The following is a 26,771-nucleotide window of genomic DNA, read 5'->3' as shown; positions in this document are numbered from 1 at the left end:
GCAAGAGCTAGTCTTCTATAATTAACAGACTCCAGCGAAATTAGTTGGATATTGTGCATAGAAATACGGCACTTATAGGGTTAAATAGTTTGAAATGTCGTGAATTAAATTCGTATAATTCATTAACATATTTTTGTTTCATACAATATAACGCACCCCTACAACGACATAAGCTAGCCACACACGTTCGGATCTGCCCGGCGGGCACATCCGTCCGTGTGTCCGAGAAATAGACACAGATCTGCCCGCCGGGTACCCGTCCGCTGCCGGTGCTCAAAACCATCGGATCGGGCACGGGCCGGGCAGATCCGTCGGCTGCCCGCGCGTGTGTGCGTAGCGCGGATGTGCCCACCGGATCGCATCTTAGTTAATAGCAAGGATATGTCCGCCTCGGATTTTTCCGCCGGGCAAGCCGCGGATCAGATCCGAGCCTTGCCCGGCGGACAAATCCGTACGTGTATGGCTAGCTTTAAGCAACTCACTTAAGTTCTCTGATTTAGGGTAGCCATCGCCCCGCCGTTCGGCATTTTGTCGTACCACATTATGGTAAACAGGCTCCATAATATTTTGGTTCCGCTCGCCCCCACTTAGGGGTATTGTAATGCATTCATTACTCGCTATTTAGCGGCTCCGATTAAGCCACAGTGGACGCGGCTTTTAATATTGAGATTCGTTTTAAGTATCGGGGAAAGGCAGCTAAAAGATTCAGTTCCAGGAGTTTTACTGAACATAAATGCATAATATATTATATTATTATGTTAGGGATTTTTTTGGATAAAAGCTATTAATAGTATATTCCGGTATATAATACAGTATAATAAGTGAGAAAACAAATTAATAAATGCACTCTTAGTTACCATGATTCAACCCAAGAATCTTCGGGCTATTGGAAAAGTACAAAGCACCACCATCAACTAAGCATGAAGGCTTTTAAACTATGTATGTTTTTTTTACTCTACAAAGAAATCTACATTTATTTCATACTGTGTGGTGGGTTAAGAATTTCGCCATCCCCTTTCTTCCCGTGGGTGTCGTAGAAGTCGACTGTGGGATATGGGTTAAATTGTGGCGTAGGCGAGAGGCTGGCAACCTGTCACTGCAATGTCACAATGTTGGATTTCTTTCAACCCCTTTTTGCCAAGAGTGGTACTGAAACTTAGTAGTTCATGTGCTCTGCCTACCCCTTTATGGGATACAGGCGTGATTATATGTATGTATTTTATATAATCTAGTACAAAGTTTCAATTTGAATATTGAGAATCGGCATTCAACAGTTTCAACACCCGTCGTCGTGCTGCCATCAAAAAAACAAACATCACAAGTCTCTAGAGTACCTAACAAATATCACTCAGGTAAAAAGGACACCTTATAAAAAATCCGTAAAAATAGTGTCGATACATTTTTCCCCACACTAGTTATGGCGTTATGCAAAACAGCTTCTATCAGATGGTGGCAAGCGCGGTCACAAGCGTTTCGGGGACATTACCATCTTTTATTATTGTTTTTATTTTTACGCGTTATTAATAAGAGGTCGGCTGCCGTAATGATACGTTAATGTTCCATTTTGTTTTGGTCATTATGATACCAGTTATACAAAAATTGCAATAAGGTCCTCAGAAAAAGTAAGAAAGCTGGACATACTTAAACAGTTTTGTCTGTCAAGCTCAACTGCACACGTAGGTAAAGTTGGAAAGACTTCTTCCGATAGACAAAGTTGAAATAACTACGCAGACCAACCCTAGTGTGTATGGTCAGCTTTAAAACTACCCAAGTGTCTTTCAACTAAATGGAAATATGAAGAAGACGTGATCAAATGCTAACATTATACTCTGTTCCGCTGTATTACCGTTTCTTACCATTTTTCGCGGTTGGAGGTCATTCAGACTCATTTCTTTAGAGGTCCCGACAAATACATAGAATTGAATAAACTTGGTTCCATGTTAGTTATAGTTATGATGAATGAGTTCTTAATGGTACATGCATCAATAGTAGCAGCGTAGCAGATAAAACAATGCTCATCATCAAGTGTCTCCAATCCTTGAGATATCTTGTAGAGATAGGTACTACCCACAGTTTACGTTCTATCACATCCAAAATATCCTTTCCGATTCTTGTACGCATATGACCTTCCATCCTTAACCGAAATTGAGAATATCTCAAGTAACCATTGCGCGTCAATAATTATCTTATCAGGTAGCGGCCGGACTACCGGTCAAGCGCAGGCACCACGAAAAACAATTTCCTCGCGCTCCCGCCTCGCACGCATTTTAAACTGATATTCGCGTGTAGGCGCACTTTCCGTATTCATATTTTTTGGATTTTCACGGTGATCGTACGCCCGATACCATCGATTTTCCACCGACGCACGCACCGACTCACTTAATTCTTGATTTAGTACCGCATCATATTTTGATAAGTATTTTTAATTTGAATAAATTATGATTTAAGCGTGTTATCGCCGGGTAATAGGGAGGTTTAATCACAGAGCGCTTTCATGGCAGAATGTCACAGTTGAGTTTGTGTAGCGTGAACGAAAAAAAGAAATGCGCGATAAAGATGTCGTTGTTTCTGACTTGGATTTAGGCGGGAGATTGTTATGATAATGATAAATTACGATTGTTCTAGAATGTACTGTATTTTAACTTTGTATTTTTGTTTCAGGCTTGGGTTTTCGTCAAGATGCCTCACACAGGTACGCAAACCTTTTTTTACGTTACATACAGATACCTACTTTCATTTCTATAGCAAGCATCAAAGTGTCTCTTTCCTATACATTTTTCGCTCATCCTTCGTTTCCGTTACCAACGCAGAAAAAATGTATGAAAAATGCTGGGCTAAGCTAACCTAACATACATATTTTTTCTCCTATTAAAATTGAAACAATTTGTGGTTTTAGAGTCTAACAAAAGTGCAAATCAAAAAGGCCGTTGAAAAAAATAGATCTATAAAATAAATGCTCGCTATCTTTACCAACACCCAATACTCATACACCACTGAATCGGAATCCTAAAACAACAAAAAAACTAGATCTCAAAGCGAACCGTATCAAAACCCCGAGGTATCCGATTACCTCCACAACTCAGATCTTAATTAAGCTAAACGATTGACATTAAACAACCGCACAAGCCGTCTTGTCGAGCCGCTACACAAACTTTTATACTACCGGTGGCTTAAAATGGAACTAAATTCCTTTACTCGTAAAAAACCAGTACAATTCGGACCTTAAGGACCTACATATCTGCGCTAAATTGGAAGGTGTACTTACACTGGCTCAAATGAGGAAGCAGTGGACATAAAGGTGTCATTTTAATCATGTCAGCCAGAATACGTTTATCGCTGTCTATCCAGTATAATAACGCTTTTCGATTACTACTAGTCGTTACGAATCTAAAGGTCAATCGGTTTATTTTTCTCGCGCATCGAGAACACAAGGTGGTCGACTATCAACATGTCAGCGTGCGACGGTAGCGACATAATTTGGTAGTTTAGATATGTTTGTCGCTTTTTTCAATTCCTTTTCCGAACCTCTTATAACCGCGCTTTTAATTTTTAATTATACACTTTAACAACATATGTAAAAGGTACGTTTTTAAGTGTAATCGTTTTGTAGATAAGTGATCGTGAAGTTGTACCAAGTTCACCTCACGCATTGAAATCATAAGCGTTTCAAAGAAGCTTCGCGCTTCTTGGGCCCCATTAAGAGTAATTAAGGGGATCGAGAAATCTCATATCGAGATAATATCGGATCCGTATCGAGCGGCCACCCGCGCTTACTAATACATTATACATACTTGCCTTTGGCCGGCGACACGGTTTTTTAAAGGCCAGAGTACGTAGTCGAATGGCACAAACGCTCACGAAACGAAACGGTCGTAGATATCCATCTTTATCGCTCTTGCGTATTGGCACGACAGAGCCAGACTACCTTTCGCGGCGTTTCGTTTTCGTTTCGCGTCGCAGAAATGCCATTCGGCTACGGCACCAGTATTATGTCTGAAATATAATATACTTTAGGAATTTTAGACATTAAATCTATATGCAGAACAATCAGTAGGGCTTCAAAATATATGCTTAATAATATTTCTGAATAATTATTGTTATAATTTTCAATTTTATACTCATCAACTTTATGACTTTTGAGATTATGATATCCAATATTATGGTTTGTTATTGTTAGACCCATTAAACGTTATTCGTAACAAAAATTATGACTAGTGATGTTTATGACCACAAAAAATATGAATAACAACTTCTGACTAACGAAATTATGAACAATAAGTTTATGGGAAAGAAAGGGATCCCTTTACGTTACATACAATCAGCACACCAACTCCACGGTGTAAATGGGCCCTAATACTCATACATACCTACTTGCCTTCGGTTTTCATGAGCTTATAATTACCGAGGAAGTAATAACTACAGAGATTCCAGTAGCCTACTTGAGTAATTTGTTTTTTTATTAATAACCAGATAATATCTGGCCACAGTTGGTACATAAAGTCGAGTTCATAAATATGTATATGTCGTAAAATACACCCGAAGATAAAATTCCTGTGTAATGTTTTGCTTCAGTCTTGAAAGGCAATCTGTTCATAGAAAAGCTCATAATAGTTATTTAAAGAGACCAGTAATCATTATTATTTATACTTTTTCTTCATAATAATTTGAAGTGGGTTAAGAATTTCACCACCCCCTTTCTTCCCGTGGGTGTGGTAGAAGTCGACTGCGTGTCGTAGGCGAGAGGCTGGCAACCCGTCACTGCAATGTCACAATTTGGATTTCTTTCAACCCCTTTTTGCCAAGAGTGGCACTGAAACTTAGTAGTTCAAGTGCTCTGCCTACCCCTTTATGGGATGCAGGCGTGATTCTATGTATGTATTATTTGAAAAGAGGAAAATGATATCAACCACGACATAATACCTACACATACACTTCTTCAGCTTAATCTATAGGAAATACTCCGTAAATATTCTAATCTGGACTTGTACCAGTAAGTGACTCACCTATATACCACCAACCGCGTTACACAGAAGCTGTTCAAAATGTTCAACTTTTTAATTATCATAAGACAAAATGGGAACATAAATTCGGCCGCTACATTTACTACATTTAAAAAAGCCTTACGACTTAATATTTTCTTGAAATTGAGGTCTTTTTAGAATCAAAGGGCATCAGGTGTCAGTCTCCGGAAACTTCGTGTGTGTCTCAACAATCGGTGAATACATCAAATAATAACATTCTGTGTTGGATTCCGTCACCAGATATTAAGATTCCATCTAATTATTTCCTAATAAAATATTTAAACTCGTTTACTTTAAAACGTCTATTCGTGCTAGTTTGATGAAAACCTTGTTTAGAAGTGTTTTACATTACGACTAGAACAACAATCGAGGATAAAATACGTCTACATATTTATATGGAAATGGGTAAAGCAAGGCGCTCAAATAACACAGTATAAATCATGATATGGTCGCAGTACATTTAGAATTAGGTATGTTTATGAAATAACTGAAATCGTCAAAATAATACTTAAAATCAGCGTCGTAGCACTAAATGCTCCGACACATGCTGAGTGGAATCCTTTTTGGAACAATATATTAAATGTCATAACTGCAATAATAGGCTACTTGACCCTTTTTTAAAGTCTATTTTTTATTATTTATTACTGTCCAATTAACCGAAAAAATACTACCATATTTTATTACGACTTGAAAACCACAAAAAACAGTTATAAAGTTTACTTTATCTTAATTAGGCAAAAACATCATTAGCCATGTTAATCTATAGATTGTCTGCGCATGAAGTAGATCGAATTGAACTCAAAATTTTCTGACATTTAAGTTATGAGGCATAAAGTTCATCATGTCAGTGATTGACTCGACATTAAGTTAAGTTAGGTTCTATGACGTCACTACACTTCTGACGGCATTTTCGGTGGCCAAAATTAAAAAAATATTACACACATTTTTAATCGAAAATACGTAGCCACCATACACTTTTAATACCCAAAATCTATAAAACACAGCTATAAAAATTGCTTTCTTATGTCAAATACTACAGGAAACAATCATTTCTTGTGCCAAATTCGATAAGAGTCTAGTAGCCTATTGTACAAATTATGTTGTTTCAGATAAATAATTTTCATTTCATTTCACAAAACGCTACTAAAACATTATTACGTATAAAGTTAATTAATAGGATAAGAGTTGACAGTATAAGTCGACCTTTAACTACAATTTTTTAACAAAACTAAAACATAACAACGATAAAAGTAGTGTGAGAGTGAGTAGTGAGAGAAAGGATAAAGGAGTGCGTCAAGCGCGATGAGCCGAGTGTGAAGTGTGAAGGCATTATGCCTGATTTACCATACGAATACCGCGGTGTGTTTCCGATCGCTTGAGTTGTTGCTTTCTCAACCATATATGTGATAGTAGATCGAATCCACATACAGATATCCGACTATTGTATTACTAGCTTTTGCCCGCGGCTTCGCTCGCGTTAGAAAGAGACGAAAAGTAGCCTATGTCACTATGCATCCCTTCAACTATTTTCACTTAAAAAAATCACGTCAATTCGTCGCTCCGTTCAGCCCTGAAAGACGGACAAACAAACAGACACACACACTTTCCCGTTTATAATATTAGTATGGAAGTATGGATTAAACTTGAAATAAATATTATATACAAAAAAAAAGTGAACCGCTCGGCCATTGGGTCACGGTGGCAAGGGTCGTAAATTAAAAGTATATTATGACAATTTCCGAAGGCTTGTGGCGCCCCCATAATGTCTTTGAAAAAAATTTAATCTGTTCATAGAGTATTGTATCATTCTTATAATACATAGCAAAATTAGCAAAAGACCTTAGCTACAGTTTCATAGATGGAAGTTTAGGAACCCAAAGCGACAGCAGTGGTTTATTATTGGGTTGGTAAGAAAGTAATGAGCGAATCATAACCAATATTGTAATTTTTATTTAATTTATTATTTTAATCATTTATCAAAAATATAACGGCCTTCGTTATCTACTACTTGTCTCCATCGTTCTGGTAAAGAATGAATAGCATCGGCGAAGAAGTTCTTAGGTTTAGATTCAAAAAACTCAGCTATGTACTGTCGTAGATGGGTTTGATCATCGAACTTTTTTTCATTCAAGGCATTGCTTAGCGATCTGAACAATGCGTAATCCGTAGGTGCCAAGTCTGGAGAGTACGGTGGATGAGGTATCACTTTCCAACCTAGCTCCAATAGCTTTAGCCGAGTCACTTTTGCAATGTGTGGGCGAGCATTGTCGTGTAAGAAAAAACTTTAGCATGCTGTGGACGATTCTGACAGATTTTTTGGTTTAAATTTTCAAGCTGATTACAGTATACTGATGCGGTAACAGTCATTCCACTTGGTAGGAGTTCCCAGTGAATAATACCATAAATATCCCACCAAACGGACAGCATAACTTTTTTCGGGTGAGGCTCTGTTTTTGGTGCCTCTATTCCTTTTTCGTTTGGAGCTAGCCACCGACGTTTGCGTGTGTGATTTATATATAAGACCCATTTTTCATCTCCAGTGATAAGATGGTCCAACCAGTTGAATGTGCGGCGAAAAGACAGAAGTTGTATGCAGATATCGGCACGGCGGTTTAGTTGATCTCTATCAAGTTCGTGCGGTATCCAAACACTGTATTTGTAGTTTTTTCCCAACTCGTGTAAATGTGTTTCTATGGTGACATGAGAGCAGCCTAACTCGGTAGCAAGATTACGATTCGTTAGCCTCGGATCTCCTTCAATTAAGGTTTTTAATTTGGCTACATCAATCTTCACCGGTCGACCAGACTTAGGTTGATCTGATAATGAAAAGTCGCCACTACGAAACCGCTGGAACCATCGTTTCGCCGTGGCCTCAGACACAACTTCAGGAGCAACACGCTGACATATATTACGCACTGCTTCGGCGGCTGAATGGCCAGACTGAAATTCATATAGTAAGCAATGCCTTACATGCACTTTTAATTCGTCCATTTTCTTCCTTATATTAGCTCGGCGACAGCATGTGAATGACTGACGAGAAACTGTGCGACTCGCCCTTTATATACTTTCGACCATAGAAGATTCTAGAACTCTCTCAAAAATTTTATGTGGAATTCAATCGATCGCTCATTACTTTCTTACCAACCCAATATTATTATAAACAATATTATATTCGATATTATAAATCAAGAGTGAACAGGCATTTTCTGGGCGAGCTCACTCCATCGTAGGCCACGTCTTTGCCTTTGGCTAGTCTGTGGCCAAGAGTAAGCCCATTTAAAATAATAATAAAAAAAAAATGTCTGTCTGTAATATCAATAGATTCGTTCTTATTAACCGGGTGTCGGGACTGTCGGGTATAGTTTAACCAGCGTCCACAAGAATCGTATTTAAAACATTTAAATGAATTCCTCATTAAATTCATACTTTTTATGAGCTACATCTACAAATTTCCACACAAAATATCAGTTTTCATAGCTCTTGAATGTATAAATAGATATGAATGTTGCGATAGACATAATTATATTCATCAGTTCATCACGATAGGCGCTAAAATTACATTTGGACCTGTAGCCAAGAGTACAAACGTTGACGCTTCTGTAGAGTATAGTAGTTATTTTTCTCTCTCGCTCTTCCACATTAGAGCAATAGAAAGAAATAATCACGATATGCTACAGAGCTGCGTATCGTTCCTCATGGAGCATCAAGAACAATACTCCTGGCCCCGTAGCCGAATGGCATTTCTACGACGCGAAACGAAAACGAAACGCCGCGAAAAGTAGTCTGGCTTAGTCACGCCAATACACAAGAGCGATAGAGATAGATATTTACGAGCGTTTCGTTTCGTGAGCGTTTCGTTAGCGTTTGTGCCATTCGGCTACGCACCCTGGTTAGAAATCCCGCCGGCCTAGCCGAAATAAATGACTATCGTTGACGCTAGACGCCGATTGAAACACAGTCTGTGTAGCCGAACGCACAAACGCTCCCAATACGCTCACTATAACATCGTTTTCGTAGCTATCTATCTCTATCGCTCTTGCGTATTGGCGCTACAAGCCAGACTACATTACTGCGGCGATTCGGTAGCGTTTCGCGTCGTCGACGAAACACCATTCGGGTACGGGGCCGAAGAGCTACAGAGCTAGCTAGCTACAAAATCATCGTAAACGTTTGTGCATTTGGCTACGTACCCTGATAAGAATCAGCTGGGGACAGGCATAGAACGTGTTCTGCAGGATGTTTGGCACTAGGTTGTTATGAAATCGGTAAAGTGATTTTGACGGCTTGTGATTAGATCTTTGACGCCTTTTACGATTATTACTTACGCATAGCAAATCATTATACTTATTCAGGTTATATCACTAAGCAAGAAAAGTTTCTCATCAAGATAGGCTACTAGACCGCTTCCAATTTTGTGTTAAATTTACACCATGAAGTTTTCTCACAAACGAATCCAAATTAAAAAAAAAAATCTCTTCCTATAGGAAGAGATTTTTTTATATCTATATTTTATATCTATTATCTTATAAGGCCCACTTGCACCAACCACTTTACTCGGGGTTAGTGCGCTTAACAGTGTCGGCGGGCTGTGGGAGGCCGCTTTACACGGCGGTGCACGCTAGGAGAGGGTTACGAACTTCTGGTCCTCATTTTCAGCGGTGTAGGAACTCTGGCATTAGACCAGGGCCGCTGGAAGGAGTCATGGAATCTCCGGCATCCCATGGCTCCTTCATAACAGGTAGAAGGGCGACATAGGAGTGGTTTTTAGTGGGTATACCTCCTCTCCTCCTCTCCCTGGAGAGGATGGTAAGTAGGAGGGAGACCCACATATCCCCTCAATGGCTTCCCAGGCCGGGGGGAACGCGTAACGCATTTTACCACTCCGAAAAAAAGGGTTAGTGCGCTGTCATCTGTCAATTTTCATATTAAATGGTGGGTTAACCCTCCATTTTCGTTGGTGCAAATGGCCCTTCAAAAGTTATTCAAAAAGATGTTCAGACACTCAAAATATTTCATGCGAGTAATAGAGAGAGACAACTAATGTAACTATGCTACGCTACGCTGAACGCTACAGACCGCTAAACGTTGGTTACTCGTATTAAATCAAGATATAACTTTTTCCTGTACATAAAACCAATCGAAGATGGAAAACTGTGTTACAATTTCCACTCGTAAATCTTTACTAAAAGTTGATTGAAAAGAAAACGACTTCCGATCATTAGAACTGCATCATGATACACATTTGGAAACGAATTTAAAGCTTTTATCAAATACGTAGAAGCCTTTCGCAAAAAAGTTATCATAGGTCATCGAAAAGGTTTTCTTTCATAAAGATACGATAAAGAAGACATAATAATTTTATAGCAAGTTTAACGTTTATTGAAATAGTGTTGCCCAATGACCTCATCCAAATGTCAAATATTACTGTAGTTTACAATTTTGAATAAAAGAAAGCTTTTTAAAGCTACGTATAACTAAACTACGTATTTCTGACCTGGTCACTTCTTCACTGGTGTCATGTAAGGAAACCGCATAATGTGCTCGATCCGTCGATCCTTGTGTGAGAGCGAGTCTTTTCTCGCATTTTCTAGGCCAATCACAAGGAGACCACGGTTTCAAAAAATTAATATTTATTATACTGTAGTGTTGCCCAATTGCTCTATCCGAATGCCAAATATAACGGTAAAAATTAAAAAAAAAAAGTAAAATAACATTTAGAAAACGCGATATTCTGACCTTGTCACTTCTTCACTGGTGTCATGTAAGGACACCACATGTGCTCGATTCGTCGGTCTTCGTGCGAAAGCGGGTCTTTCTCGCCTGTGTGTATGGAACGCGCCTTTGGCCGAGAGAACTTCATGTCATCGTAGCTCGGCGTCTGGCGGTTCCAGTTGACTATGAAATCGCTGCCTGGAAATGGGAATCATGGTTAATATATAGTCATAAATAGTCAATTAGTCAGTAAGAGATGGAGCTTTTTGACATCATTTCAGCTCAAAAACGACGACGCCCCACAGGCCCCACAGCGGTGTCGCTGTTAAGACGCGACATGTAGGGTCAATTCTCTTCACAAAGCCACTTGAGTATTTTCTCCTTGGTTTTTAAAGCTACAGCAATGAATTTCTTCAACACAGATTATTATTATTTGTATCTGTGTCAGAATGTCGTGTTATGAAGAAGGAAACAGTCGAAAGTTTTTCGCAATATGCTTCACCTAATACAATTCTAGTGCAGAGAACCACCTGTCCAAGGTCTCTACTGGCAATCACCTGGCAGCAGACGGTCGGGACGGCCTTGTACCACTTGGAATCGGTCAGTGGAGAAGCTGGCCCGCGCAAGTGGATTAGGCTGGAGAAATATTGAATGAATCGCCCAGGATCGTGAAAAGTGGAAGATACTTCTAACCCTATGTCCCTAGTGAGGGATAACAGGATTCACATCGTCATCATCATTATAATACACTTACCATCAAATTTCTCCAGAATATCAGGTCTGTGCGTGCCCACAGTGTAAAACCTGATCTTTTTCACGGCCTCTGCGTACTCATCGCATCGGCACCGGTCCATTATTTACGACCTATAGGCCAATCATAAATATTAATTACAAAGCTTATTTGTAATTAATTAAACTTTAGTAGATTGATATAATATAAATATTGCATGTATTTCTTTGACATTTAAATTTGAGTGAGTGTTTGTATTTTTTTTAATCAATGACAGGAAAGGTTCGATTTCAAAAGGCTAGATATTTTATCACAAATTACAGCTTCACGAATTTCAATATTTCAGTGGATAATGCTTGTTTTTAGGGTTCCGTACAAAAAATGTAACACTCACTTTTAAGAATGAACTAGGAATCTTTTAGTTTCATCATGTCCGTCTGTCTTGATGAGATGCGAGATATGCTCCATAATGTTTAGTGAGTTGGATCATCATTATCATCATCCTCCTTGCGTTATCCCGGCATTCGCCACGGCTCATGGGAGCCTGGCGTAGGCACTAGTTTCACGAAAGCGACTGCCATCTGAACTTCCAATCAGGAGGGTAACTAGACCTTATTGGAATTAGTCCGGTTTCCTCGCGATGTTTTCCTTCACCGAAAAGCGACTGGCAAATAGTGAGTTGGATAAATAAATCAATATTGGGGGAACACCTTACACAGATCAACCTGGCCCCAAATTAAGCAAAGCTTGTACTATGGGCGCTAGGTGATGATATACTTACTTATATAGATAAGTACATATAAACATAGAAAATATCCATGACTCAGGAACAAATATCTGTGCTCAAATAAGTATTTCAAGACGAATATGTTTCTATGTATTAAAGTTATTTTTTAAAACGTAATATTTTTGAAAATAAGCACTGAATCAAAAATATCGTAAATACTTTACAAGGAAAGCTACATATTGCGAACATGACTGGTAGGGCTGTTTTTAACCGACTTCAAAAAAGGAGGAGGTTCGACAGAATTTTTATTTTTTTGAGCTAATAGTCGCATCTTTTTTAACACAGTAAAAAAACTAGATTCAATGTCTATACTTATACTTGTGTATAAAATTTAGTATGTAACATATTCTAAGCAGGTGCAAGATTGCTCTCAAGGCATCCCATTTCGCGCCTATTATTTTGAAATAAAGCTTCTGTAACATAAATTGCTTATTTTAAAAAACAAGTTTATGTGTGGGATACAGAAGCCTAAAGCCCAATAAACCTCGCTACACTACCATAGCCAATAAAATACTAAAATGATTTTTTAAATAACATTGGGAATAAATGCACATTAATCTTCTTCTCGTGTTGATGATTTCTTTTCTTTAACCCACGACGCAAAAACGACGGGGTGTTATAAGTTTGACGTGTCTGTCTGTCTGCCTGTCTGTTTGTCTGTCTGTCTGTGTGTGTGTGTCTGTCTGTGGCATCGTAGCTTCCGAACGGATGAACCGATTTAGATTTAGTTTTTTTTTGTCTGAAAGCTGTGTTAGTCGGGAGTGTTATTAGCCATTTTTCATGAAAATCGGTCTACTATGTGGCGGTCGGGGGTTTTTTCAAAATTTTAATGAATTAAGCGGGGGCAGAAGGTAGTGGCACCAGCAACTTTTCATGCCTTGTCTGTCGCGTAGAACTTTCACGGAGCATGTGTGTGGACAGCACAGCATGTGTGTCATGGCTTGGGGAGCCGTGCCATTTACAAATCGAATATTTGACGTTAATTGCATGCGAATCGGGCCGAGCAAATCTAAAATCAAATCAAGATAACATACCGAATCTTCGAACGCTCCATCATCTCCCATCGCTGTAAAATCAGTCACAAGCTGTAAAGTTCGCAATATACGACCGATATGCGCACGGCAAAAAAACGAAGTTTACGGCCCTCGGATTGTAAACCAGGGGCATATTAGCTGTAAGCGAGCTTAAGATGCGTGCAATTCCGCTTTAAAGGCTTCTCGAAACTTATATCATAAAATTACCTATATATTTTGTGATGATAAAGACGAGTTGGGTGTAAAGACTGGTAGTGTAGGTGTACATACGTCTCGCTGCTACATTACAAATAACTATTGTCCCAGATCTGTAAGTTCAAATTTTGACACATTTGTTTTAAATTATGTTGCGATGTAGAATAGAATAGAATAGAACTCATTTATTCAGGCAACACATCAGTAAGTACAAATCAATAGATAAAGCCTACTTTTATCCTAATAAAACACATCAAACATCAATAGATAAAATAGGACTAAGACGAATGTGAATGTGGCTAAGACGTATCGTTTGCCAAATCTAGCGATTAATTTCGAATTGGTTGAATCGATTAGGCCAAGGCGCTATGTACAAGGAGCCGATAAAACAAATATACGATTTCTATCAACTTTCTAACAACAAATCCTACCACCCGAATTATTTCAATAGTACGATGTTATTATTTTTAGAAATCCTTTGTATTTCTAGTGTGATATTTTGTGGGCTTTAGTAACGACACTAAACTACACATTACACTTTGCGGCGCATGAAATTTAAGCAGAACAATAAGAGAACTGCCTGAAAATTGGCGGAGCTGATTGCAAACCTAAAATCAGTATTTTTTCGCATTTAGGTTTTTTTATGGCTTTGCAAAGGTACAACTTTGTATGGAATCACCGGTCTTTAAAATTTACCCGTCTTTTTTACACTAATATATTACATGCAATGTTTTAAATGCTTATGGGGAATAGTGTTCTGCAACAATGTGCTCTGTTACTTTACGTTTCATAAATTTGGTTGTTCATTTGACTGATTTTACGGTCACAACAAAATCACCAACTAAATTGTAATGCCCATTTTACCTTTAATCAATGCTAGTACACTGTAACCCCCTTATAGGGAACTTGCATGTACGAGTAGGTACTTAAATTATAAGAAACACATGGGCAGTACTTGTTTTTGTAATCAATTTCGATGTAATAAGTTAGATACAAATATAATAAAATAAATGAGTTGATCGATGCGTCACTAGACTCGATTTCATATTACTTTCATATTAGCATACCGTTCAAATTCGTTTTGAGTTCTTAAAAAGCTGATTTGACTAAAAGGAATCAAGAATCATTCAGTCATACAAAAGAAACTGGCCCGAGTCAAATCATCCGCACATGGCTAAACAAAAATGCATTTTAATATTTCTAATATGTATTGCATATCCTAAGTTTTCGTCAGACACCCGGTCTCTTGGTATAAGATCTTGGTCATATAACATGAGGTGTAGGGGTAGGACTGGTAGGAGGGGTATCTACCGTGTGGGATGCGTATACGAGCGTCTCGAATCGTTCGATACGCGCGCGAAATTAGCTACCGGTGTATAATGTTAGGGGCAGCGCACATTTACAGTGTTTTCGATACCAAATATTTATTGTAGGGCAGAGAAATTATGTTGAAAATATACCAATGTATCGGACTTTATATATAAAGACTCATAAAGCGTGTTATATTCCTATCTGCTAGGGCCCATTTCTCAAAACTGAAAGCTACAAGTTACAAGCGGAACTCCCTTTCCAACTTGCCATATTAGACATTGACTACCACTTGTAAATTGTATTTGTAGCTTCGAGAAATGGGCCCCTGATACAAAATACTAGGTCAAAAAGTTTCCAGCGATATTTTTTACGATCATCTAGCTCTTTTCCATGTCACTTCGACAGGTTATGTAGGTACTTACCTATTTTTTTTTATAGTAATTATAATACATTTTCGTTTACATATATATATGTGTAATTATAATAATGTTTGGTATTGTTGCTTTCAGGGCAAAACCCCTTTCTCAAGCAGCGAGTCTCCGCTATATGTCAAACCAATACGTTTTGCGAGAAAGCTACTCTCTACAAATACCTACTTTCTCTCGTGTAGCGATGGCGGTCACTTCTATTCCTTATTTAACTTGGCATGAGAGTTGTAATTGTAAATTGCTTTTTGTTATAATGGTTTAAAGAGCCTACCACCAACTTCGAAAGATAGAAAATCAGTATCACTCTTCCATAGCGATAGAGGCAGTATATATTTTTTTTCGGATGTTGGCGGTATTCTGATATACATATATATTTCGGAGACACGTACACAGATTAACCTAGACCCAAATAAAACAAAGACCCATGATTTGGGCATATACAATATATACATACATAAATAATACATAAGATATATATTAATCAATGTAAACACTGGACTGGACACACATCTTAAGAATGCTTTTACCAGGATTTGGACCTGTGCGAGAGGAGACATCTTATTCATGTTCGGTGACTCTTACCAGGATTCGATGAAGGTGTGAATCAGATTCTTCTCCAAGGTAGGACATACGAGTAGACGGTTGGCAGTGCAGTGTCAGGTCCCCTTTGCGTTTACGACCACTTACTAAATGAGATTTTATCGCCGGCTTTTTGCCTTTTTAACTCCTCGCCGCGCCATTACAAGTTCAACTTAGATATCTGCAAGCGCAGTGTAATGATTATTTTAATTAAATAAAAAACAATTGTTAATGGGTAATGTATGCAACACGTATAATTATCGCTTTTAAATAACCGTACTTTGGCAAACGATTTCACAGGAGCCGATTTTTAGTAGAAATAAAATGTTTGTAACTTTGAACCTATAAGTTGTTACCTGAAAGAAACCATCAATTTTAATAAGTACCTACTTAGTTATTATGTTAAATTATACCCGAGGTTTAAAAGAATGTTTAAGTATCTGACTTATTACATTTCATCTTTTTAAATATATAGGTGTAGGTAGATTTTTTTGGCTGACCGTTTAGAACTATGAGCTTTCATCGCAAGTTAAGAATGAACACAAGATTGTTTAACTATTGTAGAAAGAAATGATTGCCCTATCCTAATTTACCTGCTACCTATCCTAATATGCCTTCAAAGAAAAACCAGGACTAGGAAGCGTTAAGCCGAACGTGCTAAAAAGTTAATCTAGGTAACTACAGAATGGATAAAGGATTGATTCCTAGAAACGTCATTGCTGAACTCGAGCTATCCACCGGCCATCTGCACGGCAGCAGCAAGACACTCTTTAATAACGTTTCCACCATCCTTCATCCAAAACTGACCATACGCTATAACCTTTAAGGTCACTTTTACACACTACAGACTCTTTGAAAGAGGAATCGTAAAGCAAGGAAGGTAATTTGCATCTCAAGAAGACGCGACACTACCCGTGAAATGCCGAAGTGGCATCACCTCCGACAAAAAGACGTAAAACTCAGCACCCGCCGGACAAATCGGGACGCTAATTTTATAGCAGTAAAGTCATAAACGGTATTGCAGTAAGGTATTGCTTTACTGCTCAATAATGGGCAGCGGTAACAGTAGCAGCTAAGGCATACCGATAAATGAGGTTCCTAGAACGAGATTGGTAGTCGCCGGGATTTATTGGTTCCTTCAGGATTAAATGTCGTGAACCGGGCCGTTAATTAAAAGTATTAAAGTCTGATCAAGGATCACACATGTACTTAAAAGCGACTGACGTGCAATAAAAGCAAAGCGTAAGATACTGGCGCCTAAGATGGCCCGGTTCTTAAGCTTTGCCGTTTCCAAAAGTTTATACTTTTGTGAGTGTGAACTGTAGGAGTTTAAATTATGTGTCCACGTTCGTTAGTAATAATCAAAACTGCAGATTTGTATTAAAAATGGGGGGAAATATAAAGATGGCTTATAACAAAAAAGTAGCGTTGAAAAGTTATACTTCGCGGTGGAAAATCTAATACTTAATATTATAAATGGGAAAGTGTGTGTGTCTGTTTGTTTGTCCGTCTTTCACGGCAAAACGGGGCAACGTATTGATGTGATTTTTTTAAGTGGAGATAGTTGAAGGGATGGAGAGTGACATAGGCTACCTTTTGACTCTTTCTAACGAGAGCGAAGCCGCAGGCAAAAGCTAGTTCTTTATAAAAAACGAACGATGAATTTTCATTGTATTGCTAATTTTACTTCTATCAATTCTATCATATTATTAATATTACTACCAACCGTGAGTCGAGCACCGGTTCACAAACATTAAACACCGCCTCAAACCAAATTGTCATCAACTGACAAAAGTTCAGTCTCAGCACTCATACTAATCAGACCTTGGCTAAAGGCCCTATCTCAAGATCTGACAAAAAATACGTTATGCCCGTAATTGGGGGTTCCGTCGGGGATGTGGATTTGGCAATCAAATAAATATTATCCCAAGACAGGTGTGTGTATGGCCGTTAGTGCGAAACTCGACTGTTCGAAATTCGAATGGTCAAATAGAGTTAATGAATGTTATTTATTGTATAGTTTACAGGTAGCGCGTTTACAAAAGAGACTATAATATTGATATTAGAATTGTATTTCCTGTAATAAATTAAGATTCATAAGTTATTGAAATAGGTATCCTCAACATATTTTATTTTATCAAAACGGGGTTTTATTATCCGATAAATGTTTTAACATTTTTAATTTTAAGTCTTCGTTTTTTAGGCAATTATTTTCTTAAATTAATATATGAAAGGCCAAAATGCCGAGCTAGGTAACTAAAATAAGATTCAAATTATTTCTCTAAGTTTGAACGTCCAAATAAATTGCGATTTTAAGTAACTGAGATGATAATATTTCAATTGTCAAAATTTCATATCTATCCCTTTCTTATATTATTTCTATGTCCCCAGGGCAAGCTGGCGTGAACCAGCTCGGCGGTGTGTTCGTGAACGGACGACCGCTACCCGACGTAGTGCGCAAGCGCATCGTAGAGCTCGCCATCATGGGCGTCCGGCCTTGTGACATCAGCAGACAGCTGCTGGTGTCTCACGGATGTGTGTCGAAGATACTGACGCGGTTTTACGAGACGGGGAGCATTAGACCAGGGTCTATCGGTGGAAGTAAGACGAAGGTGAGTGTTAGATTAAACCATCATGGGAGCCCGGCCTTGTGACATCATCAGACAGTTATTGGTGTCTCACGGATGTGTGTCGAAGATACTGACGCGGTTTTACGAGACGGGGAGCATTAGACCAGGGTCCATCGGCGGGAGTAAAACGAAGGTGAGTGTTAGATTAAACCATCATGGGAGCCCGGCCTTGTGACATCAGTAGACAGTTGCTGGTGTCTCACGGATGTGTGTCGAAGATACTGACGCGGTTTTACGAGACGGGGAGCATTAGACCAGGGTCCATCGGTGGAAGTAAGACGAAGGTGAGAGTTAGATTAAACCATCATGGGAGCCCGGCCTTGTGACATCAGCAGACAGCTGCTGGTGTCTCACGGATGTGTGTCGATGATACTGACGCGGTTTTACGATACGGGGAGCATTCGAATTGCAAAACGAAGGTGAGTTGACTGAGTGTTAAACCATCATAGGATGGGAGTCCGGCCTTGCGACATCAGTCGACGGTTTATGATGGTGGTGTCACACGGATGTGTGTCGATGATACTGACGCGGTTTTATGAGACGGGGAGCATTAGACCGGGATCTATCGGTGGAAGTAAGACTAAGGTGAGTGCTAAACTATGTTGATGCTTACTATCATGAATGAGGGGCTCTGTGACATTAGTCGACAGTTGCTGGTGTGGTGTCTCATGGGTGTGTGTCGAAGATACTTACGTTGTTTTATGAGACGGGGAGCATTAGACCAGGGACCATCAGAGGAAGCAAGACTAAGGTGAGTGCTAAGCTATTTTAAAGGTTGCCATCATGGAAATTTGGCCTTATGACATCAGTTCCACAGTTATTCGTACCTAAGCAAGATCCTGCTGCAATTATGTGAAACGGAATGGAATTACAAGAGAAATAAAACGAAGTTGTCATGGCACAACAAATCAAATATTTAAAGCAGCTAGCATAAAAGACCAGAATATGACATCATAAGTGATATTTAAATTGAGTTGACATATAACTGTGACGTGATATCGGCGTGATCAAACACTAATTAAATCGGAATGCAATCGTCTCCTTAGGCTACTGCAGTCCACTTCCTGGTCTATCTAGACATGATTGCAGTCATGTTGTAAAACAATTCACTGAACGAGAAAAATATTAACACGACATTGCAGAAATATTTCCTGGTAAACTTTTAATCCTTAAATTTCTAAACAAAATATACGTTCTCGTTCAAACATTTTATCCTCTCCTCTCACAAAGTCCGTCTTTAAGACTTTGAATCACTCTAAATAAGTTGTTAGGTCTCGGTATAATCACCCATACAACCATTTCAGTCGCAAAATCTTCAAATCAGTAACTAACTGTCAAATGTGACATAACGCGTGGTAACGGCGTGCAAACAATGCGACCGTATTGATACAATAACAAAATGTAGTCGTCGTGTGCACTCGTTACGGTAACAAAATGTGTACGAATTTGTGGCTGTCAATGTCACTGTCAGAATGACTTTTAACGACACTTTATTAGTCGACGTTTGCACACATAACGGTAACAACATGTGGACGAATTTGTGGCTGTCATTGTCACTGTCAGAACGGTTTCTGACAGTGACATTGACAGAATTTGTACACACATGTGTAGGTCTGATTACCGAACTGCTCCTAAACCACTGTATCCGCAAATGACAATCTGAAATACGAAGGTTTCTCAAACTGTCTTGTGAAGTTGTGGACTGGTTGCTTTGAATCATTTAAATATGAGCGAATTAAATAATAATAAACGACGACGACCATTTAAGCACTCTTCGACATTTTATAGAATTGTGGGAAAGTTAAGAAAAGTGCAGAATGATAATACAAATAGATAAGCACTTTATAGTTACTTCATGTATTAAATATATAATTTTTAATTCTTATTGATAAAAATGAAGTGTAGTGTTGCTTTACACAATAAAAGTAGGAATCAAATGAAATAGAGTATTTACTGTGATATTAATAGAATTTCTGTTGCGCAATGATAGTTTTTTAACCGCCTTCCAAATCTCAAAGGAAGGGGTTATCAAGTCGTCTGTATGTTTTTTTTTTTTTTTTTTTTTTTTTTTTTTTTTAATGTTTGTTCCTCGATATCTCCGTCGTTACTAGACCGATTTTGAAAATTTTTTTTTGATTGAATGTATATGCATACAGATTGGTCCCATTTTTCTCAGAACCCAGTTCTGATGATGGGATCCTGGAGAAATCGAGGGAACTCCTCAAATCTGAAAGGCATACATATGGTGATTTTTGTGTTTTTAAAGGAACAGCATGCAGTTACGTACGGAACAGTGACATTTGGTGCAGTGGAACTCCTGATGATGGTCAGAATGGAACTCCTCAAATCTGAACGGCACACTTATAGTGACTTTGGTATTTTTATAAGAATAGCATGCACTTACGTCCAGAACAGTGATATTTGGTGCAGTGGAATTGCTGATGATGGTCAGAACGGAACTCCTCAAATCTGAACGGCACACTTATAGTGACTTTGGTATTTTTATAAGAACAGCATGCACTTACGTCCAGAACAGTGACATTTGGTGCAGTGGAACTGCTGATGAAGAGTGAGCCGCCCCTGGTTAGAGTTCCGTTCTGATAATCATTCTCATCTGTAAGTACTTGTACTATAACAAACATTAAAAAATATACAGACGAATTGATAACATAATCCAACATTTGAAAGTATTTATCACCAGAACCCCAAAGGAAGGCGGTTTTTTTTTCTTAAAAATTATTTCAGTACAGATGCTGCTTTTTTTAACGCAGTAGTACGAGCAAATCAAGCAATGATTCATTTCTTGCCTGGTCGAAACTCTTAGCTTAGATTTAGGTACTGAAAATCGTACGATACACGTGCGAAAAGGACATTCACAACTCGTGTCGATTTAAAACACTCCCTTCGTTCGTGTATTAATTTATTGCTACTCGTATCGATTTTCCTCTTTTCCGCACTCGTATCTACAAGTATTTTGTTTGGGTTACAAAAAAAACACATTATTTACTCTACTACGTTTTATTTATGTCTCTTTAACATTACAAATTTGTAGACACTTATCTATACAAAAATCTTGACAAAAGAAGTACAGATCGCTGAAATGAATGTTGATAGTAATATTAATGAAGACTACTTCAACAAGTGTCAATTGTGAAATGCCGCACAATACTAGTTGCTCTATAGAAGACCATAATAATATGATCCCCGATCCTTTACAACCCAGCAGCTCAGTACGCACGTTACAAATTTTTTTTAATCTTCTTTAGTGAGGGCAACTGAGTACGACGGCATATTTAATTGTTTATAAAGTTTGAGGATACCTGAAAAAAATGAATACAAGAAGCCATTCTGCTTTCGGTCACGCGTGTACGCTGCGACCATTTTGCGACCGTTTGTTGACCGTTTGGTGACCGTTTGGCGACTGTTTTTTACATGGAATATTACCGTCTTAATCCATATTTTAACAACTTTATTGGTTTTCTAGGCATTATTTTTATTATTTCAGTATAGTATATGCACCAGAGCACTAAAACTTCACCAATCAATATACATAACACGCAAACACCGAGTAGTCAATAATATTATTACTGGTTAAACTGAGGTAAATTGATGGGGCGTTGATAAATTTAGACTTATTTTATGAAATCACTCGAGCAATTTAATTGGCCATGGTAATTAGCCCACATTATATTACAAATGCAAACAATATTTATCTTTAACAAATTCTTACGCCATTACATTTTAATGTCAAATGATTTTATTTCTTTTTTACTTTGACGTCTCTGACAGTTGCCATTTGAAAAGAATGAAATGAACGAATGATTTTGGGAAAGTAGTCGCCAAACGGTAACAATGTGTGCACGCGTAGTGCACACTTCTGTCACTTCTGTGACCATTTGTGCCTGTTACCAATCGTCCCCATTTGGGTCGCCGCGACTAAACGTCGACCGTACTGCGACTAAGCATTGAGACCCGAAGACCTGTGTGTACACAAAATAGGAGGATTTGCGTAGGAACGGCGACCGATTATGGTTATATGGGCAGTTAACTAAATAATCAATTACGCAAATTACGCTATTTTCTGTAATTTTCTGTAATTTTGTAAACTATACAGGGTGGGGCCTGTAACAAAAGCAAAAAATCAAACTGTAGGCTACACTCCTTAAACTGACCAACATTTGTTCAGTGACTATTAAAAATTATGAAGTCTTTAAATTTTTAATTTTTCATACAAAATAAATATTAGCTTCAATGTATTATTGTTGTCATTGACGTTGTCTGTCACGCTTTAGACTTAACAGAATTCGCAATACATTACCTCTTAGAAAAAACTTTCAAGGGTGATAAAATTCAAAATACAAGTTATTTTTAAAAGTCGCTGAACAAATGTTGATCAGTATAAGGAGAAAAACCTACAGTTTAATTTTTTGCTTTTGTTACAGGCCCCACTCTGTATAGCACATTCTAAAGTTTCCAAACCTGTAGTAGCTTCGAGCAACGACAACGCCTGCTTCCGATACAATAGTAATGTTTTTTTCTTAAATGTCAATCAATAGTAAATGTACCTCTCATATCAATTTTCTACTCGCTCTCCAAATCCAAATCGATATCAACAAATTATCTCCTCCGCCACCTGGCAATGGATCCAACTCACGCAACGCAGAGAGCATCAAAATCAACAATGCAACCGGCCGGCCGAATCGGCAACGGCCGTAATTATACTAATTATAAACTATAAAATGACCCGGCTTTAGGCTTCTGAGACGCCTTTCGACACGGCTGCGGGGCGAGAAACGCGGGCACTGGGTGCTGAGGTTCCGTAGGTTTTTAAGCATCTTGTTTTTGAGTGGCCACTAGCCTGCCTACTAGGTAAGAGTTAAATTTATAATACTTCTGTTTAAGAGATTTTTTGTAGTTTATTATCCAGATCGCGTATGGATTTTATGTCGAATATTCTTCTATTTCATGGTCTACAATAAACTTTTTAATGATGCGGTAGTAACAAAAATATTCACTCTTCTATTTTTGATATTTAATTATGTAATTATTTTTTTCGTCTCATGAAATATATATATTCAATCGCTATTTTTTTTTTATTAATTGAGAAGTACAGTCTCTATTTCAAAGCTTCGTGTTACTAAATGAGCCAATAAGCGCCATTCAAACTGGAGACCGAGGACAACTAAGAACTTCTCATGCACACTCGCGAGGACGCAAGCTAATCGAGATAAATAAAGATATGATGCTTTGAGGCTGCAATAGATAATCCTAGGGAACCCAAAAGCGTTCTCCAGTAAGCGTATTGAACGCGGCCTCGCCGAATTCGGTACGCATATAAAACTACCATTCCGACTCAAAGGAACGCCGACGTCAAAAATTGATTACAACAAAATACTACCAAATCACCGAATACTTTTATTGGCGCTGTTATTTTTATGGAAATGCTTAATTGACCGCTAATCAAGTGTCGATTGCTGGATCGAATGCCGGTCGGATTGCGGTCGTGTTCGATGAACCAATGACATGATATCCTCGTGAAATACATTTTTAAGTTCAAATTCTTGGACGAGGTATTTGCAGCACTGTATCAGGAGTATGATTCATTTTTAGGGTTCCGTAGTTAACTAGGAACCCTTATAGTTTCGCCATGTTTGTCTGTCCGTCCGTCCGTCCGTCCGTCCGTCCGTCCGTCCGCGGATAATCTCAGTAACCGTTAGCACTAGAAAGCTGAAATTTGGTACCAATATTTATATCAATCACGCCAACAAAGTGCAAAAATAAAAAATGGAAAAAAATGTTTTATTAGGGTAGTCTCCCTACATGTAAAGTGGGGGCTGATATTTTTTTTCATTCCAACCCCAACGTGTGATATATTGTTGGATAGGTATTTAAAAATGAATAAGGGTTTACTAAGATCGTTTTTTGATAAGATTAATTTTTTCGGAAATAATCGCTCCTAAAGGAAAAAAAAGTGCGTCCCCCCCCCTCTAACTTTTGAACCATATGTTTAAAAAATATGAAAAAAATCGCAAAAGTAGAACTTTATAAAGACTTGCTAGGAAAATTGTTTTGAACTTGATAGGTTCAGTAGTTTTTGAGAAAAATACGGAAACTACGGAACCCTACACTGAGCGTGGACTGACACGCTCTTGGCCGGTTTTTTTTTTCTTTTTAGAACCCCTGAACCAACTAGAACTTTAAACCAACTTCATGGGTAATTTTTCAATAGTCTCATGTGATAAAATAAAATACATTTCCGTATTTTGTAGTCGTCTTATGTAGCAATCGCTCGATCGGGCTAGATATACGTATTTTGACGTAAAAGACTTTAAAAGACCACTTATTGCCTGTAAACGAATCAACGCACTTTCTACATTAGGTTAGGAAAAGAAGGAAAATTTGAAGAGATTTTAGAAATATAAGCCAAAGTCAAGAAATAAAGATAAATGATCGCCAAAGGCTGGTAGACCTGGTACAAGCTTAATTACGTCGCAAATTTTAATTTAGAAAAACTTTGGCAGCAGCATGACATAAAATTAAAAAAAAACGGCCAAGAGCGTGTCGGGACACGCTCAGTGTAGGGTTCCGTAGTTTTCCGTATATTTCTCAAAAACTACTGAACCTATCAAGTTAAAAACAATTTTTCTAGAAAGTCTTTATAAAGTTCTACTTTTGTGATTTTTTTCATATTTTTTAAACATGTGGTTCAAAAGTTAGAGGGGGGGGGACGCACTTTTTTTTCCTTTAGGAGCGATTATTTCCGAATATATTAATATTATCAAAAAACGATCTTAGTAAACCCTTATTCATTTTTAAATACCTATCCAACAAGATATCACACGTTGGGGTTCGAATAAAAAAAAATATCAGCCCCCACTTTACATGTATGGGGGGTTCCCTAATAAAACATTTTTTTCCATTTTTTATTTTTGCACTTTGTCAGCGTAATTGATATACATATTGGTACCAAATTTTAGCTTTCTAGTGCTAACGGTTGCTGAGATTATCCGCGGACGGACGGACGGACGGACAGACAGACATGGCGAAACTATAAGGGTTCCTAGTTGACTACGGAACCCTAAAAAAGTTTGAAAAATAAACAACAAATACAATTAAACCGCAAGAACAGTCCCTTGCCTAATTGCAAAAGTCACTGCCAGATTAATCCGGATCGAATCTCAGACCGAATCGAATTCAAACCGAACTCATCAAAATCGATTGCAATGTCATATGTCGGACAAAACCTTTCGGCGAGTGACCTATGCTCAAGGCCCGATAAATCCGATAATTGTCCAATATAACGATTTCCCGATAAAATGTTTATGTTATTGTGCCTTCACGAGTTTTGAATTAGACTATTGCAATGTAAATATATGTGAAACACCATGACGCATGATCCAAATGGTGCATTTGACCCACATTTGGGAGGGTGACCATGGGATAACTAATATATTTGAATTATAGAGAGCAATTAAAGACAAACCAATCGACTATGGAATGATAAAGCTACTTAAGTGTTATAAATACCATTAAAGAAGAAGCTGTATAAAGTACCTCAACGCTAATTCCTTTGATTCGTTTCGCACGTTTTTTCAACCGATTTTATTGCTGATGGTGGGCTTTGTATTTGTGAAGTTTGTTACTTTTATCTTAACCGTTACAAATAAAAACCTACGAGCGAAATTGGCATCGAATAAAGCTGAACGTTTCAAATGAATTCTTCGATGAACCATAGCAAAATCCATATGTGTATCGCAATTAAAATAAAACCCGACCAAAACTAATTTCACAACGTGAGAAAACACGCAAACTCCAAATATTTACCGTTACTTCTGTTCTAATGGCGAAAATCCTGAGCTTCACAGTAATTAACAAATCCATACCAATATAAAACTGATACAAATTTAGCTTTGCAGGCTTTCTGGTGGCATCGAACACTACTCTTAGTTTAGTAGTACGAAGGCAGACGCTACGCTACTGCATGATGTGGTAAAATGTAAGTTTGTCGAGCTGTATCACGGTTTTTTCTAGATAATCGGTGATCGGTTCAGAAGCTTTAATACGCCGGTGCCACTTGATAATAATTGACCCTCCATTCCCGGAACAATTAAACTTTAACTGTTGCTTAACACGAAAGTAACAGCGTAGTGGTAATGGTTTGTAATAAATACGAGGCTTAGTGTAAAAGAGTATAGTTCGGTGTGTCTTTGATCTTCAAACCATGTATAAGTATGATTTTGACTATACATTGTTGTGCCGACTGAATAATGTCTAGTTTTTGCTGAAGGCGTAAAAACGGTATGGCTGTTTAGCCTATGTATGAAAAGTTATCTAGCCTTTTTTG

At 38.1% G+C, this 26,771-nt stretch overlaps 1 protein-coding gene across 1 annotated transcript in view; it reads left to right on the top strand.

Annotated features, from left to right (window-relative positions):
• Window positions 1-26,771, top strand: part of LOC125240757 (paired box pox-neuro protein) — a 70,393-nt gene that overhangs the window by 20,298 nt on the left and 23,324 nt on the right. The window contains exons 2-3 of the mRNA XM_048148818.1: window positions 2,662-2,692; window positions 18,189-18,409. Coding sequence (XP_048004775.1) covers window positions 2,680-2,692; window positions 18,189-18,409 — 234 coding nt within the window. The 5' untranslated portion in view covers window positions 2,662-2,679. The remainder of the gene's footprint in view (window positions 1-2,661; window positions 2,693-18,188; window positions 18,410-26,771) is intronic.

Source organism: Leguminivora glycinivorella, chromosome 2 (genome assembly GCF_023078275.1).
Source record: "Leguminivora glycinivorella isolate SPB_JAAS2020 chromosome 2, LegGlyc_1.1, whole genome shotgun sequence".
NCBI lineage: Eukaryota > Metazoa > Arthropoda > Insecta > Lepidoptera > Tortricidae > Leguminivora > Leguminivora glycinivorella.
The sequence above is the reverse complement of the archived record's forward strand: the minus strand, read 5'-3'. Positions and strand labels throughout refer to the sequence as shown.